This window comes from Megalobrama amblycephala, linkage group LG5, assembly GCF_018812025.1.
Source record: "Megalobrama amblycephala isolate DHTTF-2021 linkage group LG5, ASM1881202v1, whole genome shotgun sequence".
Classification (NCBI taxonomy): domain Eukaryota; kingdom Metazoa; phylum Chordata; class Actinopteri; order Cypriniformes; family Xenocyprididae; genus Megalobrama; species Megalobrama amblycephala.
Genome location: NC_063048.1, coordinates 38455719 through 38482296, shown reverse-complemented (window position 1 = coordinate 38482296; position 26578 = coordinate 38455719). Strand labels below are relative to the sequence as shown.

General features: G+C 36.1%; 1 protein-coding gene across 1 annotated transcript; it reads left to right on the top strand.

Moving 5' to 3' along the window:
- The first annotated feature begins 1547 nt into the window (after positions 1-1547).
- LOC125269315 (SLAM family member 9-like) lies at positions 1548-25491 on the top strand. Its single transcript, XM_048192219.1, has 12 exons — positions 1548-1738; positions 4664-4960; positions 7673-7933; positions 19675-19782; positions 20196-20228; positions 20519-20533; positions 20685-20717; positions 21029-21085; positions 21455-21499; positions 21655-21687; positions 21975-22039; positions 22248-25491. The coding sequence occupies exons 1-11, from the start codon at positions 1672-1674 to the stop codon at positions 22028-22030; spliced, it is 1005 nt and encodes a 334-aa protein (XP_048048176.1). The 5' UTR covers positions 1548-1671; the 3' UTR covers positions 22031-22039; positions 22248-25491.
- The last annotated feature ends 1087 nt before the right edge of the window (positions 25492-26578 follow it).

The window sequence follows — 26578 nt, the reverse complement described above, 5'->3', positions numbered from 1 at the left end:
TCAAAGACTATAGAATAACACAAGACGTGTCACTCGTATTGTTTTGAATGGGAGAAAGTGTAACGCGCAATATGGCGGAATAAGTCCCGCCTTCTAAAGCCAAGAGCCAATCGCCGACTGGTAAAGTCATCGAGTCACCTCAGCGGCCGTTAGAATCACCGGTTTCTATAGAAACAGTCAGACGCGCGCCTCCAAAGAGACGCGCATTTAGGTCTGCGCATGCGCATTAACTTGATCCAGCCTGAAAAAATACTGTTTTTTTTTTGTCATGATTCGAGCGTTTAGAAACTAAATTTATGAGTCGGTTGTTAGATTTCATTGGTGATTTCAAATATGAAATTTAATCGTAAGGTTGGCGAACAGTTTTGGAGAATCTGATGTTTCCCCATTCAAAGAGATAGGAGCTGCATGATGCCCAGGATGCCCGAGAGGCGTTTCAAAGATGGCCGCCGAGTGAAATGACTTGTCTTAAAGGGACTTTGACTGAGTGCAGTGGATTAAGGCTGACAATTTCGCATAGTTTGTGCTTGCTGTTCAGTAATCATTTGAAACGTAGCAAACTGGCAGATCCAGTAGTAATGAATATATATGTTAAACTTTGCCATGAAAACTAGCGGCCGCATCATGATTTGAGTTTCTATTGTATTTCTATAGGTAATAGCTATTAATTGCAATCTTTCCATTAAAGGGTTAGTTCACCTAAAAATTAAAATAATGTAATTTATTACTCAAGCCGTTCCACACCCGTAAGACCTTCTTTCATCTTCAGAACACAAATTAAGATATTTTTGATGAAATCCGATGGCTCAGTGAGGCCTCCATAGCCAGCAATGACATTTCCTCTCTCAAGGTCCATTAATGTACTAAAAACATATTTAAATCAGTTCATGTGAGTACAGTGGTTCATAATAATAAAGTGACTAGCAGTGACAGCTAGCGTGGTTGAAAAAAATCTGTCCATTTCTCACTTCGGTGGTGCGTCGCCCTGTTGCCCTAATGAAGAAACCGCTCCTTTGTCAAACCACCAAACTGCTGAAATCATGTGACTTTGCCGCTCCGAACCGCTGAATCGACACAAAGATTCATAATGCTCCGAAACTTCCTGAAGCAGTGTTTTGAAATTGGCCATCACTATATAATTTGTTATTTCGTTTTTTTGGTGCTCCAAAAATATCCTCGCCACTTTATAATATTAATATTGAACTATTGTACTCACATGAACTGATTTAAATGTTTTTAAATATGTTTTTCTTATGCGAAGTAGAACATTTAAATCATAATCATATTTTATCATAATAAAATAGGAGATATGATGAGATCTTTCATGTACTGTGAATGTTTTTTTCTTGTTTTGTTTTGTTCCTGCTTTTGTATTTGATTTATGTATATGCTTTAAACAGACTGGGTAAAAAATGTACTGTGTGCAGTGCACTACTGTACTTTTTCTTGCAATAAAAAAGCTAAATAAAATGGTTGTAATGTTCTTAATGGCCACTAGATGGCGACATTAAACCACTGCAGGTCTGAACGCCGCACCCTTTACTTTCGGTTTCGTTTAAGCGGGGCTTCCTCTACAGTCAGTCCTTTCTTCATGGTGTCTCGGGTGTGCGCCTAAATACTTTCTGGGTAAAATACAGCAGATGAGCGCATGAAAGTGTACTTTGTTTGAAGATGGTGCTTCTAAGATACTTGTGGACCGTCATCTGCGCTGTGTTGATCACCACAGGAGCCGTTTCAGGTACGTTACTTGATTCGTCTGTTAGCATTTGACCGAAGCTAGCATAAAAACAAGAGAGAAAAGAATCGGTATTGGCTTCTTCAAGCCGTTTAGTTTTAAAAGATATTATAATATTGTAGGGCATTTTACAAATACCAAATGATTACGGTGTATTTTAGATAATTATACTCTCGACAGTCTCTGCCGTGGAGTTATTAGCCACAGGTCGAGGCCTACTTCCTGACAAAGGGCGTGTAACGTTAGTTAATAATTCAGACGATTATAACATGGCTACTTTAATACATCACGATAATAATCATGTCTATATATTGTGTTCTTTGCATGTATTTCATGTATAGTACATATTTCGATACCATACTATGCAGTGGCGTAACTTAATAATGATGGGCCCCAGTGCAGGCTATTACGATGGGCCCCCTTGGCTGCACTGCCTGCACTGTCTGTAGTTACGCCCCTGTGTGGAATAATTTTAATGGTTTTCTCAAAATATTTCTAAACACTTTTGGTTGTTACTGCCATTTTTGATAAAATACCGGGCGGGAAGAAACGGGAACATTTAGGGGTGTAGGCCTATAAATAGTCAACAATAAGCGGTAGAATGTGAATGACGTGTGATTTACAATTTCAAACTCAGCGCATTTAATTTGATGTTTCCAATGTTTCTGTCGATGTGTGCCCACACATCATAGAAGATCTGATGAACTGATAGATCACTAAATAAAATAATTCAATAAATACATATTTATAAGCATTTATCTCAAAATAACTATATAGACTTTAATAACTGAGAACTGGCAAAAACAAATCAGATCGCAAATGCTAGGCCTATCTCATGAAACGAAAAGGTGAGTCCTTATAATTTCTATAGCCTATAGGATACTTTTTTCTTAGAAGTGAATTGTGACAACATGCCCCAAAGGTGAGGCGCATTAAGATTAACATGACCAAATGACAGCTTAAAATGTTACCTTATATAATAAAAAAATATCTAAACTAAAACATTATGTCCAAAAAATTAATTAATACAAAAATAATAAAAAATGGCATTTTTAATCATTAAAAATAGCCTATACAATGTTTTGAGTTTGATAGCAAACACATCATACAGCTAGGCTATACAGCGTAGGCTAGTTAAAAATATAATAATTCATAATTTCTGAAGATTGACTGTGAGTCATTAGTCGCCCTTTTCTCATGGTTTCTCAAAAGAATTTATAAAATTAGGCTATAGAATAGGCTATAATAGCACCCCATCTGCACAACTGGGATTTGCTGGTTAGCATTAAATAACAGTCTCAACTGTTAAATAAGATTAAATAATATCAGATTTGTCTTATTTTAAATAAACACAAAAAAAAAAACAGAGATGGAAAAAAATAACTTTAGAAATTTACTTTTGCGTTGTAAATGTTCAGTGATATCTGTGTTACTTACTCCGCGTTAGGTTGTGCACCGCGCTCCCCTAGCCTATACGGTGCTATTCTTCATTTAATCGAGAGTCTGGTGGTTGAAAGTTTACGGCAACATTAATTCAAGGTGAGAAAACAATTCTAAAGAAAGAGCAAGAAGGTTCACTCGGAGTGCACAGGACAAGGCTTGAGCTCGCACACGTATGTGAGCGAGAGCATGAGCCGTGAGACCATTATGAGAACGCATGCACGTCATTGTGAATTGCCTAGTGAAAGATATCCGCCTGAGAGAAAACAGAGAAATTTGCGCTCTACTCTCGTGTTACAATTATGTTCTCTCACATTTGTCATCAAAATAACGCAATAGAAACGGCCTCAAATTAATAAAACGAGAAGAACGTCATTTAAATCGGTTTTATTATTATGGGTTAAAAATGAATGTATAATATAGCATCCTGACGAGACACTTCATCGCCAGGGGCCCACTTGCGATGTGGGCAGGGCCCGGGTGCGCAGCGGGCCCCCCCGCCGCACGGGCCCCAGTGCGGCTGCACTGCCTGCACTGTCTGTAGTTACGCCCCTGATACTATGTCTAAATACGGTAATTTTTAGGTTACTTTTAGGGAGTTTTTTTGGGTGACGTGATGTTTACCGGAAACTAGCCCGCGAGGAGCGAGTCCTGCTGCTTCTTAACTTTTTACAAGTCCTACTCTCTTGGGTGCTTGTCTATAAACACAATTTTTCTCCAAACAAATGTATGATTTAGAATACAGGTATATAACGTTTAAACATAAAAAAATGTGCTAATAAAGGCATTACAGTATATTTGTTAAATAGTCATTTAATGAAAATGTTCACCTGTATACAATATAAACAATATTGTATAGTGTTCGATGCTATACCATCCGATTTAAAATGTCTGTGTAAAGGAAATGTAAGTAAGGAGACTGTCTTAGACCTGATGTTGAAATGAAAGGATAGGAGAACTCAATATCTTCTAAAACATTTTGGCATTATAAATTTAAGCGACATTGAGTGGAAACATGCATGTTTGGACTGTTAAAGATTTTTTTTTTAATTGCATTTATAGCAGAATGTTTTGTATTTCGACATAGAAGACATTCTCTGTAAATGCTTAGGCATGAAAGTTTATTTTTCTGAAAAATTTCTTTTTTATTTTAATTTAATAGATAGAGATTACCACCAAATGTGGCCTTTATTGCTAATCGTTGTTTGATTATGGAGAAAAACCATATGCATAAACAGTTTTGTTTTATATATATATATATATATATATATATATATAATGTACTGTATATTCTTTTTATTCTACTTGTTGTAGTCTACATTTGTTCAACAATGTTTTATTCCGTTTTATTGCAACTGATTATTGTCATGTTCATTGTTTGTAATGTGACTGGCATTTCAATAAAAAAATAAAAAGAAAAAAGAAGAAAAATCACAGATTTGTTTGTTGAATGTTGACTAACACACTCTCTTATATTTTATTCATCAGGTGAAGATGTGAAGAAAGCAGTGGGTGATACAGTTATTTTTCGTCCAGACAAATTCATTCCTCTTGTCACCAGCATCATCTGGAAACAGAAAAACACTGCTGGAACTGTTGTCAAGGCGATTGAATGGGATGAAGGAGAAATTCTGATCCCGAATCCAAGATTCAGAGACATCACAAAAGTTGATGAGAAGACTGGACAAATCAATATCACTAATCTAAAAGTTGAACATAGTGGAGTTTATACCATTGACATCAACAGTAAAGAGCAGGAACAGAGATTCACCTTGACTGTTATGGGTGAGTGAAAATTGATTATTTAATTATTTTAAAAGTCTAATAATATCATATTATTATGATTTTGTAAAAAAAAATAAATAAACTAAGTACTGCTTCTCTGTTCCATAGTTTTATCAGTATTTTTTGTTCCATATAACACAAAAATAACAGTATGTATGGAAGTACCTAGGGCTTGGCAATACAACTAAAATAAAATATCACAATATAATTTTTCACATTGTTCTGTATCGTTAATTATTACAGAACAATGTTAATTAAAAGTTTTAATAACCTTTTTTAAAAAGACCAGTAGAATTTTTTTTTTTTGAATTTTACCAATGCATGTTAATTAAGACAAATAAATATATATATATATTTTTAAATGTAAGCACATATTTATTATATTTTATATGAAGATTAAATAATTAAGTGTTAAAGAAACTTAACGTAATTTACTAGAGGTTCTGACAACATTAATTATTTTAAAATTTAATTAATTTGAATGAATTATTCTTCAAATCTGTTTGGATGTATGATTCAGTGACTGTTTCATTACTGGATGAATCGGTGTACTTGAAATCTGTTGAATGAAGATTCAACATCAAATACATTTTTTGACACTCACTTGTCGCCGCCTGGTGGTGAAACAATGTAATCGATAAATATGTCGTTTTCAGCGCTATGTTTCTTTCAAAAGCTGATTTGCTATATTTCGATCGATAACTTTGACATTCGTGTTTATATCTGAATTATACGCTTTTATCTCAGTACATCTGTGATTAATTAGAATTTTTATAACAGAAATAAAGATACTGTGTGGCTGAAAACACTATTTGTGCAGCTGTTAATACCAACTGGTCTCTCAAGACGAACTTTGAAGTAGATCAACTGTAAGATGTAAGGAAACCATGAAACTGCCACACTGACATGTACTTTTTTTATTCACAATCTCCTCGTCACCGGCAGGTACAGCACTCATTTTCATGTGTTTGTGAGTTCTGATTTCACGTGGCGATTGTGCTACTGAACCTCACCGCAGCTTTTTTGCGTGTCACTCGTAGCGCGTCTGTTTGTGATCCAGGGACAGAAAGTCTGTGCCGATAGCCTAGTGGTTAGTGCACTGACATATGGAGCAAATGCGTTCACGGCGAACCGAGTTCGTTTCCCGTCTCGAGGTCCTTTGTCGATCCCGCCCCCCTCTCTCTACTCAGTGCTTTCCTGTCTGATCTCCACTGTCCTTTCCGAATAAAGGCACAAAAAGCTCATAAATATGACTTAAAAAAAAAAAAAAAAGATCCAGGGACAGAGCGAGCTTGAGAGTTGTTCATGCAATCGAACTTCATGTCTGTTTACATTTTTTTTTTTTGAGTACTTTATTTATAGGTATTTATGACATAGTATACAAAGAAAACCAACAAAAATTAACATAACATTCTACAATACTTCCCACTTCCCATTGCGCGGCTTAACTATAAGAACACAGCTAGCAGTACAAAGACATCCGACATTTAACACAACAGATGTGTAGCAGCACTATGCATTTACAAGGTATAAAGTACATATATTATAAAAAGGTATAGCAATAATAAAAATAATTAAGAAAATAAATAAATAAAGAACAACTCAATAACTGAAAGGACTCAATGACCTTATACCTGCCTCAAACATCGCCCTCACAGTGCTCAGGAATGCCAATTATTCTCACATTATTTCTCCTCGAACGGTTTTCTAAGTCGTCGAGTTTCGCCCTCATCCGTTCGTTATCTTTAGACAAAGTTGCACACATGGTTTCAGGAGAAGCAACGCGACCATCCACATCGGTGAGTGATTCTTCGACATCCTTCAGCTTTTGCTCCTGAACCTGCAGTGATGTTTTCACTGCCGAAATTGAAGATTTCAACTCAGACAGAATTGACCTCTGATCTGATACCCCCGAGGAGTTCGCGGATATCGTCTCCGTGCTACAAAGCAGCCATGTCCGCAGTCGTTGCTTGTACGTTTTCTTCAGCAGTATCTGCGGCCTTTTTTGTATTGGCCCTTGGCATATTAGGTTACTTTTGGGCTTTATTAAAATCTAATTAACCTCGTGCTAGAATGTGAGAAGCGCCAGATGTGTAGAGAACTATAAAATAATAAGTATGATCAAAAGTAATACTCAGAGCAGAAACTGCGACTTCTCACTCCGCCATCTTACCGAAAGTCCGTCTGTTTACATTTTAACACATTTAAGTGTAACTATATCAAGAGTTATATCGAACATTTTTTATATCGTTATCGATGAAGGTGTACCGTCGATAAATATTGATACCTTTTTATCACCCAGGCCTAGAAGTACCATGGTATTTTATGATGCTTCTTGGAGTACAGTAGAAATTCCATGACTAGAAACAATCATAAACTGAATGATTACCATATACTTAAAAAATATCTTAATGAATTTCAGTTCTGTCCCCTACAAATCATGGTACAGTGATGGTATCTGATTCTTATGTCTTTGTAATTTGTGATAATGATTATTCATGCACCATGGTATTTACTGTACTTTAAGGTACTCCTGCCATGGTACAGCTCCAGATAAACTATTTTGTATGATGGTACTTTCTTTTTATGTAAAGTGATAGTTTGTATTAAAAACACAACACATTTTGTAACCCTTGTGTAGTTGTTTTTGGTTTTATTTTGTTTTGTCTGTGGACTGAACGTTCATACACTTTTTCATTGTTTGTTTCACAGAGCGGGTCCCAAAACCTGAGATAAAAACACAGAAGATCAAAGATAACACTGATGTTGTGTATTTGAACTGTGAGTACAGTGAAACGATCATCTGGAAGAATTCTGCTGGAGAAACACTGACGGGTTCACCAATCACTCCGAAAGGAGAGTCCATCACAGTCAAAAAAACTGGAAATCCAGAAACCTTCTACACCTGTACACTTGATAACGGCGCAAGTAAAGAAACCAGTGATCCGGTCTATGAGAGAGATCTGTTTGAAGGTGAGACTGCAATTTACTTCAACATTTCTACTATAGAGGAAATTCAGATTAATTTATGTTTGAAATAAGTTGGAAAAACATACAAAGAAGCAATATTTCAGGGTTTTATTTGACACAGCAAATACTGATGCCATATTTGTTATCTAGGCAGTGAAATTCATACATTTTTAAGAGTGACTTAAATGCCAAAACACTTTTACCACTGTACAGACATAGACATGATCACTGTTTTCATGTGATATCTGCAATGAACCTTAATAGAGAAGCATGGGATCAGGGTTGGTGTCAGAATCACATTGAGTTTTGAGTAATTATGAAGTGAGAAAATACTTTTTAGTAGATTGATTACCCTCACAGATTGGCATCTGCGACCGTTTTCATGTCAATAATCTGATGCATTACTGAATAAAACATTATCAGCAAACTTAATGGTGCTCTGAGAAATCTAATCCTGTCCGAATGCCCATGTCTGTGAATGCTGTCCGACTTTTGTTATGTTTCATCTTTTAATATGGACATCTGTTGGAAAAAAAAAAAGTAAATAAAAAAATAAAATTAAGGCATGCCAAATAACAGAAACTTCTAAGGCTGGCTATTTTAATATGAGTGTCAGGTAAGACGCATGTATAGATTGCTCTGCTCAGTTACGTTTCTTTATTATAAGCAACCACTTCTATAAACTCAAGTGAAGTTTGTTTAAATGTTTCTTTTTTATATTGCATTAAAATTATAAAGAAACTCTCACTTTTTTCACTTTCAATTCAGTTGATTTGAATAAATGTCTAATATAATGACTAATGTTGCTTAAGTGAATGCTTAAGTTTAATATTACGATCATAAAGGCAAGCACATGGCATGTGTCTGACCTATTTTTAGCAGCATTCAGTATGGGATTTAACTGTTTCTGGAGGAAGTACACTATTTAAAATGGATCGGGGAATGAAGGGTAGGTTTAGACTAGTAGGTTGCAAAAATTCAGTTTAAACATTAATGAAATGCACTTATTACTTGTAAATAAGGGCTTTACTTGTATATATTTCACAATCCTTGCAGGTTAATGTATTGGTAGCATACTCTGTCCTAAGACTGGGTTAAAAATATAGATTTCTTGATTTCAATTGATTCTTATTTTGATGAGCCGATATCGATTCTCAAAGGATTAGTTCAGTTCAGAATTAAAATTTCCTGATAATTTACTCACCTCCAAGATGTTCATGTCTGTCTTTCTTCGGTTGAAAAGAAATTAAGATTTTTGAGGAACACTTCTCAGGATTTTTATAAATATAGTGGACTTGGAGTTTCAATTAGGGCTGCATGATATATCGCTTTAGCATCTGGTCTAGTGGTCTAGCTACCGTGTTTAGAAAGCATCATCACTGTAAACTTCTGCCTGTTGATGTCTTTACTTCTTTTGAAGTGCAGCTAATAAAGATCGATCAATCCTGTCCCACACTTATCTATAGACCACCTAAATATAATAAGGATTTTATTGCTGAATTCTCAGAGTTCTTATCAACATCGGTAACGCGTTGTGACAGACTGTTAATTCTGGAAGATTTTAATATCCACATTTGCTGTAAAACTCAACCTTTAGTCAAGGAGTTTCTGGGCATGGTGGATGCCTTTAACTTGACACAGTTAGTTCAGGCATGAAAACGGGTCAGGGGCGAAAAAGGTGAGAAGGACATTACCCCTCTAGGGGGGTCCGGGGTCATGCTCCCCCGGAAGAAAAATTTAAATATTCCATACTTTAAAGCATCAATCTGATGCATTTTGAGATGCTTTTTTTGCCAACCTGGGGAGAGCTGGAGAAACTTAACTTCAGCCATGAGTCAAAAATGATTATGGCCTCCTTACTAAGTATTATGAAGGGGGATCGAGGGAATCTTTATTGGTGTCGATTTTCAGTCTCTTTTTAATGATAGGCTTTACGCATCTGTCAATCATGCCCACTTGCTATTTGGGGGAAAAACCTAGCGCTATGATTGGTCGAACTGTTCTTCTTTTGCGGTTGCTTGATTTGAGGGCTGCGCGTGCACAGAGGCGTCACCAGGTTTTTGCGTAGTTTAGAGTGACAAATTGTACCAGCGTACTTTGAAGTCAAAATGCGTATCCGCTATGCAAATTGCGTACAGGTTGGTAGGTCTGCTTATTGATAGAACGGTGGACCACTTTACCTTCCGCCTTGTCAGTCCCCCTCACCTCAAAATCTACCTCTTCAAAAAACGGTAGCGTTAGCTAATAATTTTCCACCAAAGCTTTAGCTAGCTGGCTAACGTTGCGTTCTCTCCTGCTGTGTTCAATGACTCAATTCATCAAGCTGTAGCTAACGTTAGTTTAGTCTATGTCAACAGAGCTCCTTTGTAACTTAACTTAGATATACCAGAAAATATTAAAATTATTGAAACCATCCAGGGCCGGATTGGGACTCATTTTCAGCCCTGCAGTTTTATGCCTTAGACCGGCCCACTTTAATTCACGACTGACAATATTAAAATAATGTAATTAAAACCTCAGTATATAAGTCTGCAATAGTGCACTGTTCTCTACAGTCTTGTATTGAATTGTATTTTTCAAAAATATCTTTAAATACCCATGATAGTACAAATGATAGTACAAAAAATGCTAAAATTTGATATAAAGTTATTTTTATAGTTATAATAATGATTTTATAATGTGAACCATTGATTAATTCTCTAGCCATCTAGTGGCTGTAGTTAAAAATTCATGTTATTTTAATTTTAATTTAATTAAGTGTTTGCTCTCCAGTAGATGGCAGTAATCCTAAACCCAGGCACATTTTTCATGTCTATCACTATGAATGAAATTTAGAAATGTAGATCTTTATTAAAGTGAATTTAACATAAAATTTTGCTATTTTATATAAATGTATATACTTAAATTATTACAAATTGGGGCAAATAAATAAAACAAAATACCATAAATCCTACAAAAGTGCACAACTTTACAGTAAAAGATTAAAGTAGGCTATTATGTTTGTTTAAAAAAAAAGTTACATGTTACAAAATCACATTTTACTGTCTGGTTAAACTAGTTGGACAGAACAATGAATATTGTTGGCCAATGTGTAATAGCATAGCAAGCAACATAACATAAGTGATAGGCCATATTTTATTATTTGCCTACTATTACGATATGAGTAAGCTGCATACATGCCTTTATCTTTTGCATGTTTCCCCTCTTCCTTTTTATTTGTTTACGTTACTTAAATCGGCCTCCGGTGGCTTAGACCTTTTGCCTTACCATAATTTAGTGTTGATTTAGAACTTATCCCGCTGTCCCTGCAGACGTCACCTTATCCCTTCTTTTCGTATAATTTTGAGTGAGTTGTCTTCTCCGGGCGCACACTCCGAGTCCCTCCCAACCAGGTTAATTTACCCACCGAGTTACACGATATCATTGACGTTGCGTGCAAATGAGCGGTAAAAACCCGATCGCGCATTCGTTTGTTTGTTTTTTCTTGCGTGGGTGCCCCGTGCCGCCCTGGACCGTCCAGGCCTAAATCAGTCACTGACTGGTTTTAAGGAAAAAGTGAGGCTACTCAGCTTAGTACATTTGGCCGCGTCCACAGTTTCTAGAGCATCCATATTTCAACCCAGTGCCATGACAACACCGGCCCTCGCGGCCAAATAAACAGACCAGCCCACCGGGAATTCTCCCGGTGCTCCCTATTAGCCAATCCGGGCCTGAAACCATCACTCACCGAATCGCAGAGGCCAGGCATGCTTTCAGCTTCTGATGGTCTGCACTGGTGATGCAAGGCCCTTCGCGTTAATATTTCCATGCACTCGCGCTCCCTTCTGGCACGCGCACCTGTTCGCAGTTCACTGAATATGAATACCCCCCCCAAAAAAAATTCTCAACGAATCTACACGATTCACGTAGGTCACCTATTTTGGTTTCAAAACGGCGAATTTCGCCGAAAGGTGAGGGATTTCATGCCTGTAGTTGCATGTCCTACTCACATAAAAGGTCATACACTTGATTTGGTATTAACCTCCGGCTTTTATGTGACCAATCTTAAGGTGATAGAATCTGGAATCTCTGATCATAGTTTTGTTTTATTTGAATCTCTACAGCAACACCTCTTTCCTCCCCCTCCAGAGAGCCGCCACTTAACTCGCGTTATAAATTCTTCTACAGTTATGAGTTTTGAAGAGATTTACACCTCCAATTATCTCTCTCAAATAGAAGATGTGTTAAATAGTACAGGGGACACTGCACAACTGACGGAAATATTTAACACCACCTGCACTGACATTCTGGACCAGGTAGCTCCTCTAAAAACGCTGAGATCTAGAAATAAGAATGATACCCATCCCTGGCTTAATGATCACACCCGCTCCATCAGGCGGCAATGCAGGATAGCAGAGCGCAAGTGGAAGAAAGACAAACTTAGGGTCTCATATGAAATGCTCTGTGACTCTTTAAAGCAGTATCAAATTGCTGTCAAGACTGCTAAATCAAATTATTTCTCTGAAATAATTGCTAAAAATGGCCATAGGCCTAAAGTGATTTTTAAAACAATTGATTCAGTCTTGAACCCTACTACAGCAGGCTACCCTACTGCTACACCTGAGATTTGCGGAAAATTCCTTGACTTTTTTGTGGACAAAATCCGAGGGCAGATATTGCCATCAGTTGTTTCACACTCTGAACCTCCGGTGCCCTCCAGTTCTTTCTGGCACTTTGACTCAACCAGTTGTCAGATATAGTTTCTTCGCTGAAACCGACTTCTTCACCTATGGATGTGATGCCATCACATTTTCTTAAAGACATTTTTAATTCTGTAGCTCCCATCATACTGGCCATAATAAACAGTTCTTTGACTAGCGGAGTGGCTAGTTTTAAACACAAGCTTTAAACATGCTGTGGTCCAGCCTCTCTTGAAAAAACCAAACCTGGACCCTGACATTTTAAATAATTATAGGCCGATCTCGAAGTTGTCATTTCTCTCCAAAATTCTAGAAAAGGTAATCTACTAGCAGCTTTCAGCTTATCTCGCTGATTGTAACATGCTCGATAAATTTCAATCAGGTTTCAGGGCATTTCACAGTATTGAGACAGCTTTGCTAAAAGTGACAAATGACATCTTATGTTCCCTGGATTCTGGGGACGGGGTCATCTTAATTCTTTTAGATCTCAGTGCAGCATTTGACACAATAGATCATACCATGTTATTACATCGTCTGGAGAGAGTGGTTGGCATTCAGGGAGTTGCATTAAGTTGGTTCTCCTCATATCTCAAAGGTCACACTTTTTCAGTTAATATTGACAAACATAACTCATCTTCAACACTGATCACATGTGGCGTTCCGCAAGGCTCCATTCTGAGTCCTCTGCTCTTCTCTTTATACATGCTTCCTCTTGGTTCTATCTTTCAGAAATATGAGGTTTCCTATCACTGTTATGCTGACGATACACAATTCTTCCTGTCAAGTCCACAAATGGAAATTCCATTTTAAATTTTATCTCTTGTCTGGAGGAAGTTAAAATGTGGCTATCTGAAAGCTGAAAGTTAAATGGGGATAAAACTGAGGCCATTGCTTTTGGTTCACCTTTGTGTGTTGCAAATATGGAAAACCAGTTGAGTTCCCTGTCTTTAACATTGCAAAACAGAGTTAAGAACCTTGGCGTTATCTTTGATTCTGATTTATTATTCGAGAAGCAGATAAATTCTGTTGTCAAAGGAAGCTTTTTTCATCTCCGGTCAATCGCCAAATTAAAACAGTTTCTCGCAAAGAAAGACCTTGAAGTAGTGATTCATGCACTTGTTACATCTCAGCTTGACTACTGCAATTCTCTATACATAGGTCTACCTCAATCCTCCATACACCATTTGCAGTTGGTTCAGAATGCGGCAGCTAGACTTCTGACGAGAACTAGGAAGAGAGAACACATCACTCCTGTTCTCTCCACCTTACACTGGTTACCAGTCAGATACAGAGTTGACTTCAAGGTTCTGCTATATGTGTATTAAAGCTTTACATGGGTTAGCACCACAGTACATTTCCGATCTTCTTCATCCATACTCTGCTCTAAGATCTCTCTGCTCATGCAATAAATTCCTCCTCTTGGTTCCCCGGTCCCGCTTAAAGGTGCCCTCAAATGAAAAATTTAATTTATCTTGGCATAGTCAAATAACAAGAGTTCAGTACATGGAAATGACATACAGTGAGTCTCAAACTCCATTGTTTCCTCCTTCTTATATAAATCTCATTTGTTTAAAAGACCTCCGAAGAACAGGTGAATCTCAACATAACACCGACTGTTACGTAACAGTCGGGGTGTACGCCCCAATATTTGCATATGCCAGCCCATGTTCCCAACATTATGAAAGGCATTACACAAGGGTAGCCAGTAACGTCTGGATCTGCACAGGTGAATCAACAAACTAGGTAAGCAAGCAAGAACAATAGCGAAAAATGGCAGATGGAGCAATAATAACTGACATGATCCATGATTACATGATATTTTTAGTGATATTTGTAAATTGTCTTTCTAAATGTTTCGTTAGCATGTTGCTAATGTACTGTTAAATGTGGTTAAAGTTACCATCGTTTCTTACTGTATTCACGGAGACAAGAGCCATCGCTATTTTCATTTTTTAAACACTTGCAGTCTGTATAATTCATAAACACAACTTCATTCTTTATAAATCTCTCCAACAGTGTAGCATTAGCCGTTAGCCACGGAGCATAGCCTCAAATTCATTCAGAATCAAATGTAAACAATATAACAGTATACAATACTCACATAATCCGACACATGCATGCCGCATACATGACGAACACTTTGTAAAGATCCATTTGAGGGTTATATTAGCTGTGTAAACTTTGTTTATGCACTGTTTAAGGCAAGCGCAAGCTCTGTGGGCGTGGAGCACGAGAATTAAAGGGCCAGTAGCCCTGAATCTGCTCATTTATAATGATGCCCCAAAATAGGCAGTTAAAAAAATGAATAAAAAAAAATCTATGGGATATTTTGAGCTGAAACTTCACAGACACATTCAGGGGACACCTTATACTTATATTACATCTTTTTAAAAAAAGTTCTAGGGCACCTTTAAAGACCAAGGGTGACCGAGCTTTTGCAGTTGCGGCTCCTAAGTTGTGGAATGCGCTTCCAGTTGACGTGAGGTCTTCACCCACTTTGGACACTTTTAAATCTAGCCTAAAGACTCATTTATTTTCTTTAGCTTATGATGTTGCCTGAATTATATAAGGCATTTTGAGTGGTTTATGGTCTACCCTGCATGCTTATATGTTATCCTATGTATTAGTTTTATGATCTTTTATATCTTGTGTAATATTGTACAGCACTTTGGTACAACACACGTTGTTTTTAAATGTGCTTAATAAATAAACGTGAACGTGAACTTGAACATCGAAATCGTGAGCTGCGCATCAGCAATAGTCGCAGGATGTGCGATGTCTAGTATAGCATTTGTTAATCCATTAGGACCAGACACCATGGTACAAAACGCATGTGATTCGTTGATTAATTGCAAAGCTTGACCATTATTCATTGAAAGTTTATCATTTGAGCATGTTTTAGGTCCTGTCAGTTTAAACATTTTAAACGATTTTAAACCATTTGAGCACAGCAAAGATGCAAAAGAGATTAAGAGAACTCAGTTCTGAACATGCACACACACACACAGAGCCGTGCAGATGCATGTGAACACCGAATGCCATTCTCTTCTGCTTATATTTGTGCCAGAACGGACACGTGTGCAAACAAATTGTCAAAATGCACATAAAACATCAAGTATCTTCGTAAGCACAGTTGCTTATGGCTTAGGTGAATGAAACAATTGAGAAAGAAAATCGGATGTGTAACAGTATTTTGGATCCACGCATTTGGTCTTAAAGTGACAACAGCCCCTGCTGCTTTCTGTGTCATGAATGTTAATCAAACAACAACCGACAGAGAAAAATCACTTTTGTAGTTTTAACACAGAATAATTGTTTAATTTATACATTGAAGACCATGCAGTGTTATTTTACATTCGATTATTCAATTTCTGTACCTGAATACTGTTAGGCTTACCTAAAATATATAAAGCACTATTTAATTCATAGGGCTGCATGATATATCGCATGATACGAAAAATAACATTGAGCTTGAACGCGATTATCGCTTAAACACAATTCTTAGTGCGATTATGAAATCGCAAAGGCTGTGATTATTTTTTAATGCGCGGCTTGTCAATGAAGTATGGCTCCAAATGCTAATCCATCTGAAAGCACTGCGAGTTTGAATCGCTTATAATGTACATTTGAAAAAGCAACACGCGTCAAACATCTTTTCAGACACGAGAAGCATTTATTAACATCTTGTCCAACAAAAGACAACATTTAAAAACATGTTTTTACTCCAAACTCACTTCATAACGACAGTTGAGCGTCCTTCTGTGAGATGATGTGGCTTCTTACACAGAATAAGGCAGTCATGTGTTTATTAGTCATGTTTAATAAATCAAAGCATTTCAATCTTCCGTTTATTCAGCTTCAGTGATATGATGCGTGTTATCTTCTTCTGCTGCAGGGCATATTTTCAGTTTCTGCGCAAGAGCGTCCTCTGGCTTTCAGATGGAGAAGCATTTACTACTGATCACAGAGCCGTACAGCTCTGACAAGCCACGCATTAAATGATCGCAGCCTTTGCCATATCGCGTGCGATTTTATCGCGATAAATCATGCAGCCCTAATTGACCCTTCACTAAGCCACGCCCGAAAACCGCCACAGGCCAATCGTGGTTTAGCAACCGTTACTAGGCGCGGGAGGTTTGTCAAGCTTTTGAGCGAGGGAACATGCCGAAGCGTTGTGCTTATGGATTTTGTTAACATGATACCCAGTATCCTAAAAGTTTGAACGGGGTGGTGGAATTTTTTTTCCCTTCCCGACACCTAAAACCCAAGTGAAGAAATGCCGGTGTTCTGAAAATTTGTGCTACCCTGTCAGATTTTGCTACCTCCCATTGAAACAGTAGGTAACGTTAGCAAAATCAGAAAAATGCTAACGTTACCTATCAGATTGTGCTTCCAGTGTGATATTAACGGGGTTTATGGCTTTATTAACATCTACACCTACCCCAACCCTAAATCTACCCTTATAATAATGCAAATACAGTAATTTTGTGTTATTTATCATGATAACAATGATGTAATATTGATGTATGCATATGCAGTAAGCCCCGGTAGGTCAATCTGACGAGTAGGTTAGCAAGCTAGCTAACTCAGCACATCATTGCTTGGAAATAATGATGGTTCTTTGTTCATAATGCATATATTTGAACGTGAAATAAAACAATTAAAGGCAAGACGGAGTTACGTTAGCCTGGCGTGCTAAAAATATAAGCGGGAGAATGTTATCATTGCAAAGCGGTCAGGCTCTTGTGTTTATTCCACAAGACTTATGGATAAGCTGTTTGATTTATAATTATTAGGTTATTTTCACAAATTTCACTTAGCCTAACCTGCTGTGGATGAACAAAGCTTTTCCTCAATAAATTGTGTGTTTCCCATTTGAATGGACAGCGTATGAGGCGGCTGCTACTCGCGCTGGGAGCTTTAGCTTCAATTTTGATCAAATTATTTTCTAATCGGTTGCATATTATGTCGTGGATATATCCCTTGAATGCATACTGCAGTCCCTTTTGTCTTGCTCTCTCAGATATTTCACCTGTTCGCCAAAAATGACTAATTATCTCCTTGAAAATGTCTGACACCAGTGCATACATACTGTAAATGACTTGCCAGACGCGAAAGCTTGACAGGCGTAGCAACAGTAACTAAGGAGGGCGGGGCTTAGCGAAGGGTCCATTTATGTTTGTTTTATTATATTTATCTATGCTTGTAATTAGTTCATTTATTTTCTATGTGTATTCACTCAACTACAAAATCACAGCATTCATCCTAGAATTAAATCTTTCCAAACAGAGCTATTTAAGTCATCTGGTGAATTTTTTTCATGTCGCAAATTATATATATCACAGAAACACTAAATATTGCAATGACACTTTTTTCCAATATCGTGCAGCCCTAGTTTCAGTGCAGCTTCAAAGTGACGATGAATAAGAGTCTTATCTAGCGAAACGATCTGCCATTTTCTAATATATATATATATATATATATATATATATATATATATATATATATATATATATATATATATATATATATATATATATATATATATATATATATATATTAGGGGTTGCACGACTACTGATTTCTGCTAGTCGATTTCTTATCAAAACAATACTCGAGTTACTCGACTACTTGTGGTTCATGCTACTGTAAATGAAAATACATGAAATAGTTCTTATCAATAAATGTTTATTAATAGCCTAATGCAACAATTATAAGTAAACTCTCAAAACATTATAATTATGACATTACATACTTTAATTTTCATGTAACAGAGTAAAGCCAAATAAACCCGCGATAACCCGGGTTGCGTCAACAGACGATGATCATGTATCGACGATAGCCAGAGATACTGTCAAAAGCATCAAATGTTGGCAATATTCGGAGGATTTGGCATTTCCAATTAATGTAGGCCTGTTCTTCTAGTCTATTATTTCTTTTAGATTAGGCTACTTTCATTATTAAATTAATATTAATAAATTTGGCCCGCAATAATTTCATAGCGCATCAACTGACGTGCTGTGAGGAAAATAAAAGATTAGGCTATTAGCTCCTCTTTGAAAATGTTTTAAACATTTTTTTAGGTCTATTATACAATGAATTATGGTCCTATCATTAAAATTATTAACAGTCTATTATATTTCCTAACACTGACCGCAGTCATCAATGAAAATTAATAGCTACTTCAAGCACCAACTTAAAAAATACAACCTGTTTAACACAAAATACTATTATTCTCATTTGTCTTACTATATACGGGCCACAAGAAAAATAATGGTATAAATTAAGTTTTATACCGTTCTCAGCATATTATGTTGAAATCCGTCTCTGAGAGAATATGCTCCGTTAACGCAGCGTCAGACAGCTCCGTCACTTCTTACTTTCACTTTGAGTACTGACCGAGGTTAAGCTTTCACCGGCATAATTCTTGCGCAAAGTTTGCACGTTGCTTCTTGGGTGATATCCATTGGCTCCCCTTCTTGGTTTAAAACAGAAAGATTTACAATATTGTGACGTATCTCTCTTTTTTTTTTTTTTTATTCATTTATGGTTAATGCATGCTTGAGTAGTCGATTGTTTCCGACAGCGCCGACTAGTGGTTGAAGTAGTCGATCTCTCGACTACTCGACTAGTCTATGGAAGCCCTAATATATATACTACTTTATAACCACAAATGCTCATCCTGCACTGCTCTGTGATGCGCCACGCATTACGTAATCATGTTGGAAAGGTCATGCATGACGTAGGCGGAAGTACCTATCCAGTGTCTACAAAGTGAACGTGCAAAGACTGAGTCAAACGCCCTTTACAAAAAAGTAAAACAACAATGTCGATGATCCCTGCATCAGTTCACAAGTGTTAGCACAAAATTTCATAGTTGTGTCATATCTACATCACACCTTTTGATCACTCACTGGATATATACTATTACAAACATTATGGATTTTATGCAAGTTTAGTTCATGTAAGTGTGTTTTGTAATGTGCCATCTGTAGCCTTCATTACAGTACTGTAACATCTTTCATGCAGCAACTGAAGCTCATGTTCTGTTTTTCTTTTCTTCAGATGAATCAAAGAGTGGATCTGGGTTGATAGTGGGTATTGTCATCCTAATCATCATCATCATCGCCTGCATCCTCATTTTCCTGTATATACGCAACGAAAAATTTAAAGGTATCCAGGTTTCCTATTGTTTTATCTTTTTGAATGTGTTTTTTGCTCAGAAGCTTGAATCTGTAGATTCCTGTACTTTTCACCAACCGCTAGACAGAAGTGTGTTTCTTTATGCTTTAGGATTTTTTTAAAAGTTAAAGCTCAAGATTATTTTTAATTTATTTTGAAAGATAAATTAAGCATAGCTTCTGCTCTAATAGTGTTATTAATGCAGGAAAATGTAACATAGAAGAGCTGCAAGTGTTTGTCTTTTTATCCATGTTTGCATTTTTAGGACGTGTGTGTTGGATACTCCTGCAATGCTAGAAAAAATGTAATTTTTGCAAGTGTACAGTCGACTACACTTTCAATTTTAGTCTGATAATTGATCAGTTTGTAATGATTACATATTGTTTTTTTTCTTTTTACACCAGAGCGTGTTAATGGCTGCTGTACCTGTTTTGGTGGTGAGTTTGTTTGTTCAAGTGATATTTATTCTAAAAAAAAAATTATGCCATACCAGCAACTTACTACAAAAATACTTGATACAAGTAATTTGATAGACATTTAATTTCTTTTTGAATTTAGCGTTTGATCATTTTTTATTTTTATTTTATTGTATTTTTTTGAGTAGGAATTTAGGCCCTTTTTTCATACATGTGTATATATAATGAATATATATGGTTTATTGTTTGTGGTAATTTTCTCTGTATCATTGTGCATGAAATGGATAAACTCATGGATCTTCCTTCTGAAGGACCGAAAGATAAAGGTAAGATGTAATAAACTGTCATCTCTTAATACAAATATTCAAAAAATACATCTAGAGCATATTCTCAGAAACATTTTATGACTATCAGCATAATATAAAAGAGAGTTGCATTTCATTGTGTGGCTGATTGTTTATTTTCTTAATTACCAAGGTCCCAAGTTGACAGGAGTTAAACCAAACTCCGGTAAGATGATAAAAAATTGCTGGTTTCTCATAGACAAATAGTCACATCGATAGTCCTTTACAAACATAAAGACTTAACAAATTTACTGAAGTTATATTTACAGTGGATTGCTCTCTTTGTCAAGTATAATTCTACTGCATGATCTCTCAAAGTGAATAATATCACATTACGATGATGATAAAGACAGAATCTTTGACATAAGCGCAACGTTTGTAAATTTTACTCTGCATTCTCTGAATCTGATGTGTTTTTGACACTCTTAGTTTTTAGCTGTTCTTGACTGCTGTCTGTTTATATTTGTGATTTCATAGAGAGTGAGCCTCTCAATGAAAATGCAAAGGTTGGAGGACAACAAGAAGCAAACAATGGTAAGATAATTGCACATCAGTGAGTTTCTGGACTGAAACAGTCTGATTTCTCTCATTCATTCTCTCATTTGAACTTTTCATGTATTCATAGATCAATCCTCACTTTAATTGCTACAATGTATTCACACTGCTGGGACTTTTTTTTTTCCAAATCTGAGCTTTATTTGCAAATCATCTGGATCTGTGTGTTGTGTCATTATCTGGATTTGTTGCTTTAGTAAGCATATAGATGTAGCATTTTGAAAAATCCTTGACATAGAAGGACTACCAGAAGCAAGCTGGCAGTTTGATGAGAGCTTAGTGATGTGTGCAAATTTGTCCCTCTACACCCTTTTATTGAAACTGATGGATCTTCTTTCTTTCCCACAGTTAAAGAGGGAGAACTGGAAAATACTCCAGCAGAGACAGCAGATGGTAAGATGTAATAAACTGTCATCTCTTAATACAAATATTAAAAAAAATATATCTAGAGTATATTCTCAGAATTTATTTAAGACTGTCAACATAATATTAAAGAGAGTTGCATTTCATTGTGTGGCTAAATGTTTATTATTTTGTGAATTACCAAGATGCTGAGTTGGAAGAAGTTAAAACAAACCCAGGTAAGATGATAAATAGCAAGACAAATAATCACATCAATAGTTCTTTACAAAGATAAAGATTTACCAAATTTACTGTAGATATATTTACAGTGGATTGCTCTTTGTCAAGTATAATTCTACTGCATGTTATCATGCATAATGATGATGAAGACAAAAGACAATTTTGAAATAAGCACAACAATGTTTATAATTCTTTACTCTGCATTCTCTGAATCTGATGTGTTTTTGACACTCTTAGTTTTTAGCTGTTCTTGACTCCTCTCTGTTTATATTTGTGATTTTCATAGAGAATGAGAATCTGAATAAAGATGACAAAATCAGTGAACCAAAAGCTGCAGCATAAGTAATGATGGTAAGATAACTGTACATTAGTTTCTGGACTGAAACAGCCTTATTTCTCTCATTCATAATCAAAGTTGAGTGTTCATTTGAAGTTTATGCTCTGTCATAATCAGACTCTAGCTCTGTACTTCTCAAGATCAGCATGTTATTCAGTACATTGTTCCTGATTTTGCTTCTCTATGTAAATACAAATTCTTCTTGCTTATTTTACTTTTTAGAAATGAACAACTCTGCTTTTGTGAAAGAAAGAGCAGAGTTTGGCGAAACTTCAACAAAACAACAGAATGATGATTTTTCATCTTATCGGCTTGCAAATTTTCTTTCACAAGGATGATCTTTGTTTTTCAAAAATGAGCAGCAAACTTTGTATGAATGAAATTAGTATGTTAAAATGACAAGTTTTCAACTTTTCATGTATTCATAAATCAGTCCTCAGTTTAATTGCTACAATGTATTCACACTGCAGGGGATTTATTTTTCACAAGTCTGAGCTTTTAACTGGATTGTCCGCACTGTTATTTGCAGTTGGGTCTGTGTGTTGTTTGTGTCATTTTCAGCATTTCTGTGTTATCTGCATTTGTTGGTTTAGTAGGAATGTCTTGCCGTAACATTTTGACAAGTCCTTGAAATAGAAGTGACTTCCAGGAGCAAGCTGGCAGTATGATGAGAGCTTAGTGATATGTGCAGATTTGTCCCTTTACACCCCTTTGTGGTGGTTGTTGTGGTATCCCTTACATACTTCCTTCTTGGACCTACAAGGACACAAGTTTCCACTGGACAATCTGTGGAAAGCTGTGGGTTTAAATGCAGTGGTGACAAGTTATCTCTGCCTGATTTGAGAGCAGCAGTCAAAGGGATGCTGTAGGGAGATGATTTTCATCATAACACCATACTATATATCAGATTACTAATCAAATTTGAATTGGTTGTGTGAAAAAAAAAAAAAAAAAAAACCCTGATGTAGTCAAACATGGCCAAAGATCAACATAAGTGATATGAAATTTTTAAATCTAAATTATATTGATTCTCACAACTTGCATGGAAGTGTTTGTAACTAACATGTAAATATGTCTGTATTTATGTCATTTTTTTAGGATGTTACAAATACGCAAAGCCTGTTTACACTTACACCTCATCTACATTGGGCACATCCATTGAAGCAAGGCATTGCAGTGGCTTGAGGCTGTCATCACAGATTTGGGCGCATGATTCAGATCAGGATCGTCCTTTAGGCCCCGATATACTCACTGCAAAGTTCGCGTTCATTCTTCGCTTAGGAGTAAAAAAGTTTGTAATATGTGAGCAATGATAAACTATTTGCGAACATCCTGACGCCGTCCACACTACTGAGAGCGTAGCGGAGATGTTTGCACCAGCTCTGCAATTCAGCACTTTAAACAATAAACAGCTTTAAAGTATTAAAGATGAAAACCAGAGTCTGCTGTTTAAAGTAGAATTACAAGTTCTACAAAGTGAACCCTCAACTATCACATCATTGCTGTAGACCAATGGTAGTTCAAAGGCATTTACTAGCCAGAATGAACTATACCCAGAAAGTCTGTTTTGGCTGTGTCAGACTTTGGAAACGAACTTCGCTTTGGTTTAATTTTGTTCGAAATTACATCATACCAGTTCGTTCTTCAATTTCACTTGAAGTATATCGGGGCTTTTAGGGCAGTGCAACTGATGCGACTGCACTGAGCCCCGTGCTTTAGGAGACCCCGTGGCGATTGCTACCGGGAAGGCGATTGTGAATGGACCGAATGGCGAGGGGGAACCGCTTAACTCAAACGTGCCCACCCAAAGCTTGTGATGGCTCTGGTCCAAATCTATTTGCATTCAGAGTTTGCTTTTGATGTGACGTGTCCAGTGTAGACAAGGGTGTATGTGTAAAATAAAGGGTAGATTCTATTTACACTGAGTGTAAATAGCTGTATATACTGTTTGTACCAAGTATAAATAGCAACAAATAGCCCTTAGTGACAGCAATGGTAGTCACATAAAGTGAAGCAGTTGTAATATGCTGTTTGTACTGTTGGTAAATTGAGTAGTGGTGGGTGGAGTTAGTAAAATAGGTTTTGTGTTTGCACTCAGTGTAAATAGAAAGTGCCATAATTAAATAGAAATGTGCTAATAAATTGGCAGGAGAAACAACTCTGATACTGAGAAACAATCAAATCAAAATTTGTGCTTAAAAATGATGGCATACAATGCAAAACCTTGCTGATTGCTGTATTGTTTTGAACGCATTCTTTCTGATTCTTACTATTGAGCCCTGAATGCTATTCAAATGTATTTTAACACATTCATTTTGTTTTTTTGTTTTTTTGTTTTTTCAATAAAGCCATATGTATACTTTTTAATTATAATATTAGGATTCAAAGGAAAACAGGAAAATGTCATTTTAGGTCAAGTTTTGGTAGCTTTTGCAATTCTAGTTGCAATTGTAGTTTGTGCCTTGTTCATTTTGGAATTTTAAGAAGATTCAAAAGCATGACTCTAGAATGATGATACATTTTCCCATTCAAGGCCCCTCTGCTTTTTTGAGCCAACTGGGGAACTCCCACATTGCTTGGACTTTTAGCTTGGGTGTGGTTTTGATTCACTCATAACTCACTCATTATATCATAGTTATCGTTTTTGGTTTAATAGATTGTACATGGTCACTGCTAAAGTAAACTTTAAGTAAACATCTTTTTGTATCTGCTATTTTATTAACAGTAGTGTAATATATTCTGCTTTTTCACTTTTGTTCAAAATACAAAGTTTCTGCTTTCATATCATGCATCTTGTATTTTTAATGTTAGTTTGTTGGGGGAATCTAAAAGGCAGGATCTAAAAGTGCTCCAGTAACTGATCATATTGACAGTGAGGAGCTCGTTTGATGGACAGTAAAGGGTGTGGAGGGTGTAGACTTCCTCTTTGAGGTTTGTAAGATACATACATTTATTTTGTTTTGATACACTGTATTTAAATGTATAAAAATTGCATCCCTGAATGGCATGAAATCTATTTTGCTGTGTTTCTTTCTTCAAAAAAGGAACTGCGGACAAACACTAACCCAACAACTGTTGATTAAGGGATAAAAAAAAAGAATTAAGGAAGTTCTCAGATCACCATGCAACAGTGATTTCCTGGAAACTGATTCTGATCTGTGTCCACTGAATTCTGCAGTTTTGAGTTTTGAACAACTTCTATTAATATATAGTTAATTTATTTTACTCTATTCTTTCAATGTATTTTAGGAAGAAGTAAATTAACTTTTGCCATTATTTTAAAATTATTTTTTGCTTGTGTGAATTACCATTCAGCCTGGTCATCTCAATATATTACATAATATTCAAACATTGCAAGTGGATTTTGAGTGGGAAAATGCCTGATAATGGGTCAGTTGTAACAACCATTAAATAACAATGTGCATTACGTTTGAATAAAACTGCCATTGAATGGTGACAAAATCAATTAATTGTTTCATGTTTCATTGTTGTTTGTGTCTGTTTACAACATTATTTTTTTATTTGTCTTATAATTCATTCAAAAATAAAAAATAATGTTAGTTACTCAATACTCACCCTAACTATATTATTATTATTTTTATTTATTTTTTTTTATTTTTTTTGGGGGGGGGGAGAACTTTATTTTTAAAACTATAATCAAAGTTGCTTTTTATGGGAAGCCACACAAAACAAATAACTAATTTTGTTGAATTAAATGTATTTACGCTTTTTCATAAAATCAATTCTAGGTCAAACACAATTAAAAATGCTTCTTTATGCCAGTTTTTACAGCCTTTTATCGTTTCCCCAATAGAACAGAATTTCTTCAGAAAGTTATTTAATGCCTAGGTTGCCTTTTTTTCTGTTTCCTGCTTTTTTGAGCCAAGAAATAAGCTGAATGACATAAGATTAGGAGTATTGCATAACAAAAATAACATTTCCGCAGTTTTTGTTGATCGGACTTTGGACAGATAGGCTTTTAACTTATGAGCTACAGTAACTCGACTGGTTGCTTACATTTTATCATATTGAGTAGAGTACACTAATTGAAGGGACATGTGCCTTTTTGACTGTTTGAGGTTGAAGTGAAAACTGAATAAATCTCTGCATTAAGTTTGGTTTTTGTCTTTAAACAAAAGAGATTCTTTCTAGTGTATAGAAATGTATGCAATAAGACTGTTTTAAAGATTTGAATAAAGGGTTCGGCTTGTGTCCGTAAGCGCCCCCTGGAGGACCAAACTCATCGTGTTGCACAGGAAACCGTTTTTCCCGCCAAAAGAAAAGGGGCTCGCTGCAACCCGGCCCACCTCAAAGAGTGACGTCAGAAGCCAGGACCATGCCGCCCTTCAGCCGATATTATTGGTAATATCTATCCAAACACTGATCCCTAAACCTACCCGTTATTGTAAACTTAACAAATGAAATTAGCTGGATATCTGGTGAATTGGTTTGAGGGAAAAATCGCGCTTATCCTCATTAATTTTGAACATCGAGAAGACTTAACCGTCACACAATTCTTTATCATTTAAGCCTAGCTACTTATTATATTTGTC